The 12,586-nt window shown below is 33.3% G+C and overlaps 1 protein-coding gene across 7 annotated transcripts in view; it reads right to left on the minus strand.

Moving 5' to 3' along the window:
- The window catches only part of TBCK (TBC1 domain containing kinase), a 241,420-nt gene that overhangs the window by 123,058 nt on the left and 105,776 nt on the right, over positions 1 to 12,586 (minus strand). For all 7 annotated transcript variants that reach the window (XR_012434998.1, XR_012434997.1, XM_074040263.1 and 4 more), the window contains 2 exons: positions 1,465 to 1,501; positions 323 to 484 (listed from right to left, as the gene is read on the minus strand). Coding sequence is in view for 5 of the 7 variants with exons in the window: in XM_074040263.1 (XP_073896364.1) it covers positions 323 to 484; positions 1,465 to 1,501 (199 nt within the window). In the remaining 2 variants the exon portion in view is untranslated. The remainder of the gene's footprint in view (positions 1 to 322; positions 485 to 1,464; positions 1,502 to 12,586) is intronic.

The raw sequence follows: 12,586 nt of genomic DNA on the forward strand, positions 1-12,586 counted from the left end.
CTCCATCACTGAAGATAAACAGCCCCTGTCCTAAGCAAAAGAGCAAATATGATATTGCCCCCACTTCCTGGCCGTTTACCCATTTAGTAGCATTACCAAGATGGATGTAAATCACAGTGAGCTGGTAAGACCCAGATTGGTATTTACAATGCTGGGTCAGCAGAAGAGGCAGTATATGAGAGAGAGAATCCAGAGAGGATGATGAGGCCCAAACAGAAGAGGTGCTGAAGGCCTGGATGGTTATTTTTGTGAATGGCTTAAGAATGTGTCATTATTTCATAGTCAAATTTCATTTAATGGTTCCATTTATTGAGATCTATACCTGGTAAATCGGAGAAGAGAAGAATGCACTCATTAAAGCCATTAGCCAAAAGCCGGTCCCGCAACTGCTGAAGAATTGCTACTCCAATACAGAATGGAAAAGAGGAATTCCCAAGTAGTAAGGTATCCCAGAGGTGGAAAATTTTGTGTAGTGGAAACACATCTGTAAAATGATAAAAATATAAATAAATTAAAAAACCAAAATAATAACAATTAAAACAATAACAACCTACTTTACTAGTTCTATAATTATTACTTTATGGTCAAAACTATTATTGAAGAGCTAATACTACCAAATTCTTTTAATGAAATGTTTATTTGGCTTTGAAAATTTATAGCCTCCTAAGGCATCTTAAAAAATTGATAATCAGACTGGCCTAACAGAAAATATTTTTAACCCTATTAACCATTCATAATATGTCTTCCCAGAACTTTCCAGTTATATTATTCTCACAGATTTATTCATCTAGATGAACTTTAGTGTTGTTTTAGGTACAGTAAAATGACATATCTATTATATTATCTAAACAACTGTTTTAATAAATTCCCACCAAAAATCCTATGAGCAGCTTTCTATTTTTTGCAACTGCCTTTTTCTTATTAACAATACTATGTATATCTTCCAGGCCAGTGCATAAAGATCTACTTCAAATATTATTACAGTTACCATGTAAAGCATATTTTATTTGTAAGGATGTACACTTTATTAATATTTATATTAATATTTAATAGTAAATTAAAATATTACACATTCACATAATCTGCTTAATTTCTAGAGGAATCCTAGTTTAAAAAATAAAAGTTATTGAAGAATCTCTGAAAATTAAGCCTGATTTGGTTGTAATAGTTGCCCTTATAAGCTTTATGTAAATACTACAGTTGATAATTTCTTTTTCAAAGGGGGACAGAGTTTGTACAAATATCACGAAATGTACAATAGGTTTTTATTTTATAGAATTCTCACTTTGATATTCAGGGATCAGAACGATTGAAATTCTTTTCTACCCAACTCTATTATGTTAGAAATACATAAAAAGACTTACTACATCTGCTCAATGTTATTGCAAATATAAAATATGGGGAGGCATTGGCCTGTCCTTGTGCTAATACAATATCAAAAAAACCAGGGGAAGTGATACTTACGAGTAAACATGGTGAGAAACCAAGGGATGGCATAGAGCTATGAGTGGAAAAAGGGGTACAGGGAATGGATAAAGAGGAAATAAAAGAGGTAATTAGAATGATTACCAATCAACTAAATGGTAATGTAAGTTCTATGTTTCGGTCTACTTTTATTGGTTAAAAAAAAGAGAATGTAGTGTTAAGTTTATCCTAAAGCTGCCTCCTTAAATGTTTTAAGTTCGGCCTAAAGGTTTCTCCATACAAAGTGAACGATAATCTAACTGGATGTGTAAACAAGACTGTAGCAAATGCTGAGCTGTCACCAATCTGGCTGTTTCTGTACCTCACTTTTGTTTCTGTAGGTCACTTTTCTTTTTCTGTCCATAAATCTTCCACCATGTGGCTATGCTGGAGTGTCTGAACATCTTCTGGCTTGGGGGCTGCCAATTTATGAATTGGTCTTTCCTCAATTAAACTCTGTTAAATTCAATTTGTCAAAGGTTTTCCTTTTAACATAGGTAATTACAGTTATTACAAATACTCTATTATATAATGATACTATCCACATTACAAATGTAGATGACTCTTTTGCCAAAGATTATTCACAGAATGTCTTCATTTCACCAAAGGATAAACTCAAGACTGTGGCTAATCCAAACGCAATACTGGGATACTAATTTCAAGGGTATATTTTACTTTTCAGGTTTGTACAGAATATTTCTGAGATTTTAAAGATCCTTGTGTTAGTTAATTGACTGGATCAGGGGATACCTAGGTATCTGGTTAAATGTTATTTGTGTGTGTGTGTGAGAGATGGTGTTTCCAGATGAGATCAGCATTTGAATCAGTGGACTCAGTAAACTGTCCTCCCCAGTGTGAGCAGGTATCATCTAATCAACTGAGAGACTGAACAAAACAAAGGTAGAGGAAGGAGGACTGTGCCTCTTCTTTTCTACCTCACTGCTTGAACCGGAACATTTCATCTAATCTTCTCTTGCCTTTAGACTAGGATTTGTATCACCAGCCTCCTGGTTCTCAGGCCTTTGGAATCAGAATTACAAAGGCCTCTGGACTTTGAATTATACCACTGGCTTTCCTGGGTGTCCAGCTTGCAAACAGTATATTGTGAGATATCTCAGCCTCCATAAATGTGTGAGCCAATTACTCATAATAAATCTCATTTATCTATACTTATATATCTCCTATTGGTTCTGTTTCTCTAGAGAACCCTAATACAGTCCTCGTTAAGTACTGAGGTACTCTTAACTGTATTTATTTTTTAATGTTCACAATGTCTCAATAAAAGGTGTTAAAAAGCATGTGCTTTTTGTTACCACTTTCTCAATTAACAGGATGCTTCATAACAGACTAAAAGTAATGAGCTAATATTACCATTATTAATAATAGTTTGACAAATTTATTTTCCTAAGTTTACTACCTAGAAATATATACATACACACACACATATATAGCTATATATATAGTATAAATGGTTCTATATAAATATATATAGACATACACATTTTCAAATTTTAGAAGGTTTTGGAAGTGACAAATCTTCCTTAATTTATAAAAGTAGAGTAAAAATCTCCTTTGTCAATAGCAAGTATCAAAAACCAACAATAATTTACAAAAAAAACCTGAAAAAGCACTAATTTTATTTCACTTTGTGAGTTAATACAGGCTGCTATTGAAGACTTCTTTACTACCTACAGGGTTAGTTTAAATAAATATTATTTCAGCATCTAGCAATTATGAATTTATGAGTAAAGATGTATATTGTCTGTGCATTTCACTCAATTATTTATACTATCAAGATGCCAGTCAAGAACTTTATAAGTATATGGTTTATTAAAATCTAAGTACTACATGTGAAATAAAACCCACTCATCTCCACCATATCACCATTTTTTTATAGGTTGACATTTAGATACATTTTTCTAGGGACAACATAAATGGGAAAAGGAAAAAGTACAAAGGTATATGACTTCACTGTAATGAGTAAGGGTTGTAGAAAACAATAAAATATAAATTGATCATTTTAATTTAAATTAAAAAATAAAGTCAGCAAAATTAGTTTCATTGCTATTATTCAACATCTCTTTTAAAGACACAACATCAACATTACCTTCTCCCCTCTTGATGAAAGCTAATTGTCATTAAAAATCTTCTTCAAATTATTTCAGCAACTAGCTAACAGTGCCTTTCTCTCATACTAGTCTTTGTAATTAGCTTCATTAAGATCTATGGAAGAATTCTGCTTCTGACCAAGGTGGCATAACAGGAACCAGATTTACCTCCTGAACTGAAACACCTAAAAGTCAGACCAAATATATAAAACAACAATTTGTACATCTTACATATCAGGCAGAGAGAGTGGTACCTGAGAGAGGAGAAACAAATGAAATGAACCCTAAAATTGTCCAATTTACTGCATGCAAAGTTCCAGGCCACTGACAGGGAGGAAGAACCAGAAAGAGCTTGGTGGTTGTCCTGAGCTGAATATGCAGAGTAGGAAATCTGGAGAGACCAAGGTGGATATAATCTTCAGGAAAGTGTCCTGGAAGATGCTGCCAGAGAGACAGTTGCATAGAAAAAGCTCCAGAAGTCTGCTGAAGGTTCCCCTCAAATCTTTGCTAATTACTGGAGAGTGTGTATGTGTGTGTGTATATATATATATATGTGTGTGTGTGTGTGTGTGTGTGTACACACAGAAAACATATATCTGAGTATCTGAGTGTGTACATATATATAACAAAGTGGGGCAGAAACCACTTCAAATGATCAGAGGGAAAAAATGCCAAGCTCATAAAATGCCAAGAATAGTTCATTTTCTCACTAACCAGAATGAAAAAAAAAACAAAAACAAACAAACAAACAAAAAACACCCACAACTGTTATAAACAAGGCATTAGGGAGAGTAGTCAGAAGAGTACTGCTTTAGTAATGGAGCAAAATTATGCTCCAAAACCAACCTTCTCTGGCCCCATTTAATCAACCTTAAAAGCAAGCCTTGGAAGGATCAAATTGTTTCAGTGTAACTTAACTGCACCCAACCACACTCATGGTCACCCCCAAACTGCCTCTTTTTTCTACCAACACCATTATTATAGTCACTTAGGTAGAAAAATCTTAGGCATAAAAGTAAGTCTGATAGATAGTATTTTTACAAGGTCTCTTCAATCTTCTGCTTCTGTCCATTCATACTGAACTAATCTTGTTTTGGTTCTCATTCTTTCTTTCATGGACTACTGCAAATGTTTCATAATTGTTCAGTTTCTACCTGGTCCAATATTTCCTTTAGCCAAATTGATTTTTCTAAATACACAATTGTGATGACATCATTCCCCTGCTCTCCCACATCAATACGTTTCCACTTCATACCAAATTAAGTACAATTTTGTACTCCTGCATTTAAGGCCCCTGTGAATTAGTGAAAAAGCCAAGGACTTGGAGTCAGAAAACATACACCTGAGTTTTGACTCTGACGATTACTGGATACCATGCCTTGGTCAAGTCAGTCAACCTCTGTGAATCCCAGATCTTCATTTTTTGAAACAGGAAAACTAGTGTCTGTCTTAACTATGTCATAGAGATGGTGTGATGTTAGAAATAATATATGTGAAAATGCTTTGGAAACAGTAACAACCTACAAATTTAAAGTAGTATTATCATTAATATCAGAATAAGAAATGGCATCAGACTAAATTGCTTTGCACCTTCCCACTTGCCTACACATGTTCTACTTCCCTCAAAGGCAGATTTACTATGATCTGAACACACTACTTTCCTAACGATGCATTTTGCATTTTCTTCTTTGAATGCTCTTTCTTGATCATTTCCATCAATCAAAGCTCTATAAGATTTTTCCAAGACTGCCTCAAATGCCATTTGTTCTGTGAAAACTTTTTGTATATTTTTTATGATACCTATCCCACTATGGTTTGTATCATATATAATATAGTTGTATTATATATAATTATAGTAATCATTTTTATATTATAATTACTTATCACAACATACTATACTATACTTAATTCTGGGTATATTCATTCACTCTTTCATTCATTCATGCTTGCTTTTGTTCATTTATTCAATATGAAATGCTTTGGGTTATATGCCATGTGCCCCACTCCGGCAGAAGAGTCAGACATATGAACAGATACCTAAAATGCTTTACTATTAAGTGCAACAATACAAATTCTGGTATAAGGTAATGGCAGCAAAGTTACAGTAGCTTATGGCCTTTCCTATCATATTCTCTGCAGGAGAATGATAGGATTCTTGTGAGTAAATGTTATTTTACTCATTTATTCATTAATTCAATATTTTCTAAGTGCCGAATATATGCCAGATCTGTGTTAGGTGATAGAATATAGCAGTGAACAAAGCATAGTTCCAGGCTGTAGGGAGCTTACAATAAGAGCAGTAGATATTCATTAAATATTCTCTCAACCCACTCCAATCAAGTTCTTGCCTCCAACTCACCACTGAAACTGTTCTTACCTTGGTCATCAATAATTTCTATGTCATTAAATCTAATGGCCAATTCTCAATTGCAATCTTTCTTTACCAATCAGCAGGATTTGACATAGTTGACTATTCTCACTTATTCAGAACACTTTATTCCCTCCACTTGGCTTCCAAAACACCATACTCACCTAGTTTTGTTCTTATCTTTCTGACTGCTCCTTGTCCATCTCCTTTGTTAGTTCCTCTTCCTCTCTCTGACTCTCTACCTGGTGTCTCCCAGGTTCAGTTCTTAGATATCTTTTCTATTTTTGTCCAAATAATAACTGTATAGTTTGAGGGCCCTCATATTTACAGCTCCATCCCTAAACATCTCCTACAAATTCTGAAACTGTGTATCCAAATGCCTGTTACCTCCACTTGCATGTCTAACAGATACACATATCCTAAAATTAGCTCCTGAGACTTCCTTCAAAATCTATACCTCCAAGTATAGTATTCCAAATCTCAGTTAGAAGCAACTCTACCCTTTCAATTGCTCAGGTACGTGACTCCTCTCTTCCTCACACACTGTGTATTTGTCACCAGTAGTCCTGCTGGCTCTACCTTCAAAATACATGCAGCATATGAAAACTTCCCACTACTTCCACTGCTAATATCTTGATTCAAGTCAACACTATCTCTTGCCTAGATTACTGGAATAGTCCATGACTAGTTTCGTAGATTCCATTCTTGTCCATCCTTGGATTTCTCTCAGCATAGCAGCCAGAATGACCTTGTTAAAATGTTTACATGAGACATCACTCCTCTGCTCAAAAGCATCAGTGGCTTTCCACCTCTAACAATAAAAGCCGAAGTCCTAACGATGATCAATAAAACTATGTAATATGGCCCTCTATTACCTATTTGGCCTTATCTTCTTGTTCATTGTGCTCTAGTCACAATAGTCTGCTGGCTGCTCCTTCACGTCTCTGCTACGCTTCCACATCAGGGCTGTAGCAACTGCTGCTGCTTCTGCTTGGATTGCTCTTTCCCTTACTTTCTTAAAGCATTTATTCATAAGTCAGCTTTTCTGTGAGGTTTTCTTGGCTACCTTATTTCAAAATTCATGGTCAGGCGAGGTGGCTCACTCCTACAATCCCAGCACTTTGGAAGGTCAAAGCGGGAGGACTGCTTGACCCAAGAATTCAAGACCAGCTTGGGTAACATAGGGAGACCTCATATCTACAAAAAATTTAAAAAGTAGATGGGTATGGTGGCACATGCCTATGGTCCCAGCTACTTGGGAGGCTGAGGAGGATTACTTGAGCCCAGGAGGTTGAGACTGCAATGAGCCATAACCATACCACCGCACTCCAGCATGGGTGACAGAGCAAGACCTTGTCTCAGAAATAAATAAATAACGAAAACTCAATCTCTCCTTTACCTGAGCACATAACATCCATACCTCTGCTTTAGCTTTTTTATTTTAATTAGAACTTACCACTACCTACCAATATAGTATATTTATCTTCATTATTGTCTATCTACTCTAGAATATGAGGGCAGAGATTTTTGTCTATCTCTTATTTTATTGCTGACATATTATCCATGGCATAGAAAAATGTCTGGCACATAATAGGCACACAAATATTTGTTGAAAGGATCATTCAAATATTTGTTGAAAGAATGAATGAAAAACACAATGAAGATAAATGAAAGTGATTAAGGATCCAAATAGTCATGAGATTATATACTTTCTTAAGAAGTTTTTCAACAAATATGAAATAATGAGAAAATGAGTTAGTCCTTCCTTGCTTAATATTGGGGAAAAATCCTTCATATTAAATAGCAGGATATATTTAAAAAATTAAAATTGAGATTTTGTTATATACCTACACTTTGACAATAATTATAAAAAATTATTTAAAATAAGCAAAACAAAGCTTATTCTAATGATATTTGAAAAGTAATAATTAGTTCAAGTTGAATAAATATCTTTAATATAACATGTAACAGCTCCTAGGTGCTTACCAGAACCAGTTATCTCTTACCAATTAAGGATAATTAAGATTAATAAGTAATGTACTCTGTGAGATGGCAATGCCTATTATTTTTTCTTTCTATATTTCTCCCTTTTAAAATCTTGATATTTTCATCTTAATTGATCAGGATATTGGCACAGCTTCATAATATAGCCTGATACAAAAAAGACATCAAGATACAATAATTTTGAATACCAGGCAGGTTTTAATTAAAAAGAAAAGCAATTTAATATTAGAGAGATTATTAGCTATTTCCTAATTTAATAGAAAGTAAAATCTAATGAAAAGAAATCAAACATACTGTAAGTATTTTCTCCAGATCATGAAATTACGTACAATTCATTTGGTGTAGTGCTATTCTACACAGTCAGCTAAGTAAATACTGCCCCCTAGCAATATCAAGCAAGAGTAGTGATATTTAGCATTTCATGAAATCCTTCCATGTGGTCTGGTAATGTCAAATTTAGAACCATCAACAGGAAAAACAAAGGCAGGGGGATAATTTTCTTGATTTTGAAAAGCAGAAAATTACATTTTACTACTACAAAGGGGAGTCCCTTTCTATTGATTTTCTTAATCCACATCCTTTATAAGCATGCTATATTGTCTATCTTAAGTCAGAAGTATTTTCATATTTAAATTATTATACGCCTTCACTGTAATACATATTGACCATGAATTTAATGCTTTTGCAATGATTCTCTATATGTACATTAGGGAAACATACATATAGACATTCCAGAAAAGAATGTGTAAATATCTGCACTTTGTGACCTGATAAAGTTATCTCCTTGAACCTTTAGGATGATTGTGAAGACTAGTTAATGGATCTAGAACACCTGGCATAGGCATTTAGTAGACTTAAATATAGGAGTTACAATGATCACCCAGAATCTTCAGTAATGGAAAAGTATTTTAACAAGCCAAAGTTCTGAGGTAACCTCATTAAGTCACATAACAAAAGACACACATTTTTTTTTTTTTTTTTTTTTTTTTTTTTTTACTAGGAAAGGTATGACCAGAAGGTAAAAAGAATAGACTCCTAGGCACTGTATAAAATATTTTACTTATCAGTAAGAATTATTTCATCATTATCAATTAATTATTCTCAACTATGCTTAAAAATACTAATAAGAAAACAGAAGAATGATGGAATAATCTACAAGGATAGTACAGTATTAAATAATCATTATTATGCCATTCTTCATTTTTCTTTTTGTGCTAGCCGTAGTATTGCACCATCTTTCAAGAATATATGAAAGATGTACAGAGACACCATCATAATACATTTTTTGTTGTTTTTTTACGTTTTCATTGAACACAGCTAAAGATTGAGAATTTTTCATTTTCCACCTTTGTTATTAAGAAGAAAAGAGGAAAATGTTTCTTAACAGAGGACAATGTTTTACAATTACTGGACTCATCAGAAGATGAATACAAAAAGATAGCAACAGTTTAACTCAAGTTGAATGGTAAAATTAGTTATGTAAGTAATACCGCAAATTGTGAGTGCTCAGATGACAATCTCTTAGGTGAATTTCCTCAAACATAGCTATCAGAGTAAACAATAAATAAGTCTAGAATTCTCATTCAGTCAGTCATTCAAAGTTAAGGGTCTCACCACACGATATTGTGCAACAAGAAACCTGGGCCATTTTACTTTGCTAAAAGGATATATGAAAGTAATATTTGATTTTTTAATGATATTTGTGCACCAAAATTTTTTTGATACAGTTTAAGCAAATAAATGCTATAGGTGTATGTGTTTGCAATGTAATTATAAAGAAATAAATGATATAGAAATAAAAATTAAATTTATTCTAATTTGTGTTCATAAATCTAAAAATGAAAATGTTTTCAAATTATGGAATAAAAGACAGCTGTTCTTCAACAAAGTTATGAGCTCTGTCAATGTTTCATTTTGATGATTGTGTTTTAACCATGCAAGTGCAAGAAGAACCAGAAATCAGCTAGAACCTATGAGAGACAGACATATTTGAAATCTGGAATCAGTATTTACATGATGGATATCCTTCAGGCTCATGTATGACAGTTGAACAGTAAATTCAAAGGACACATACACATATATATTTTCACATATATACATATATACTTTCAAAATAAGGAATATATGACATAAAATTTTGGGTTTGTTGCATTTAAATTCTTATTAAATATTTTAATACAGTTTTTTTACTATGCTTTATTCCACTTCTGCAAATTATTCACAAAATGACTTAAATATAGAACAATAATGTAAAAGATCCCTTGGACTCAAAAAGTAAATGGTTAATTTTTTTCCCCCTCTATACCAAAAATTATATTAGTTACATCTTTTATAGGTCATGAGTTCCCTAAATAAAAAAAGAAACAAATAAAAAATAACTAACTGTATAAACATACCTTTTATTATTTATTCTTAGTTGGCTTACAATATTGAACTAAAGAACTATACACCGAAAACTTACAAGAAAATTAGTTGGATAATTTAATGGTTCTGAGATCTACATTATCATTTTTGGGAAAGATTAGCTATAATTCCAGAATACATTTCAATTATTTCATTGATTACCACAAAAAACTTTTCAAAAATTTCAAACAATTCATTCTAATTTACTTTAAGTAAAAGAAAAACTATAAAACATGTTATGTAGCACTTTGTGGGAGATAGAGAAGTACCTTAAAAATCAAGCAATTAAAAAGATTAAAATTCAAAGTGGCAGAAAATCTTCATCAATTCAGACAACTATGCAAGTCTTTATTGTTATTAGTACCATACCTCCTCAGACAGATTATTCATTAACTGACGTAGCAAAATAATATATCCATTATAGCTTGTAATATAATGTTCTTTTAAATATGAATCATATTAATATAATCAAATAAATAATGCAACATGATCAAATTATAATAATATTAATTAAAGAACAATACCCCTTAACAGTTATAGTGTGCCTGGAACTGTGTTGAACAGTTTATATGCATTCTCTAATTTAATCACCATTATGAGGTAGAATTTATTATAGTGTACATCAATGGTAAGAGGATTGTAGGTAAAAAACCAAAACTAAAACTAAAAAAAGATTATGTGATTTGCATATGGAATAGCAAGAATTTAGAACCCTGGGCATTTGGCACAAGTGTCTGAGTACTTAACCTCTATACCAGCCTTCTTAAATCTTGGTCACAGGCCTCTGGCGGTCCTTGAGACCTTTCAGGGGTCCACCAATTCAAAGCTATTTTCATAATAATAGTAAGATGATTTGCTCTTTTTACTGGATTGATATTTGTGCTAGTGGTGCAAAGCCACTGGTAGATAAAACTGCTGGTATCTTACCACAATTTAAGGCACAGACACCAAAGTATAATAATGGTCATGTGAAGGAGTAAAAATTATTAAATTTATTAAACATCTCTTTTAAAATTTGTGAAATGAAATGGAAGTAAGTGTAAAGTACTTGTTCTATCTACTGAAGTACAAAGAGGTAAAGCACTTGGGTAATCATCTGTGAGCTAACATTGATGGTTTTTGCGAGAAATACTATGTTTATTTGAAAGAATGACAATGATTTTTTTAAATGTACAAAGTGAAACAGTTACTTTAAGAAAAAATAAGAGCTTTTAGGCAAAGATTAAAATTTTGGAAATATATTATCTGCCACTGTGAAATCGGTAGGTTCCCAATACTTAATCACTTTTTGGAAGAGATCTATTGTGATATTAATAACTGTGATTTAAAAAATATTATATAATGAAATGCTTCATAGTTGGAAGATCTGTGTAACTCAGTGAATCAATATTTTTCAAATTACCAATTCATGACACTACAAAATTATGTATGAGTAAAAGAGCCATTTAAATTGCAAGATAGAGTGATGGATTTTAGTATAACACAGTATGAGGAGTTCATCGACATGGCTTTAGAATGTACATAGTAACTAGCTTTAAGAAACAATGAGGTCAGGAGTGGTGGTTCATGCTTGTAATCCCAGCACTTTGGGAGACCAAGCAGGTGGATCACTTGAGGTCAGGAGTTCAAGACCAGCCTGGCCAACATGGTGAAACCCTATCTCTACTAAAAATACAAAAAAAAAAAAAAAAAAAAAAAAAAATTAGCCAGGCATGGTGGCAACCACCCATAATCCCAGTTACTTGGGAGGCTGAGGCAGGAGAATCACTTGAACCCAGGAGGCAGAGGTTGCAGTGAGCTGAGATCAATGCACTTCCAGCCTGGGTGATGGAGTGAGACTTCATGTCCTTTGTAGGGACATGGATGCAGCTAGAAACCATCATTCTCTGCAAACTATTGCAAGAACAGAAAACCAAACACCACATGTTCTCACTCGTAGGTGGGAATTGAACAATGAGGACACTTGGACACAGGAAGGGGAACAACACACACCGGGGCCTGTTGTGGGGTAGGGGGAGGGGGAGGGATAGTGTTAGGAGATATACCTAATATAAATGATGAGTTAATGGGTACAGCACACCAACATGGAACACGTATACTTATGTAACAAACCTGCACGTTGTGTATATGTACCCTAGAACTTAAACTATATTAAAAAAAAAAAAAAAAAAAAGACACCACTGCTCTGAGACATTTAAGAAACTACCACTATCTGAGAAACTATTTACATGTCTGTGTG

The sequence above is a fragment of the Macaca fascicularis genome, chromosome 5 (assembly GCF_037993035.2).
Source record: "Macaca fascicularis isolate 582-1 chromosome 5, T2T-MFA8v1.1".
NCBI lineage: Eukaryota > Metazoa > Chordata > Mammalia > Primates > Cercopithecidae > Macaca > Macaca fascicularis.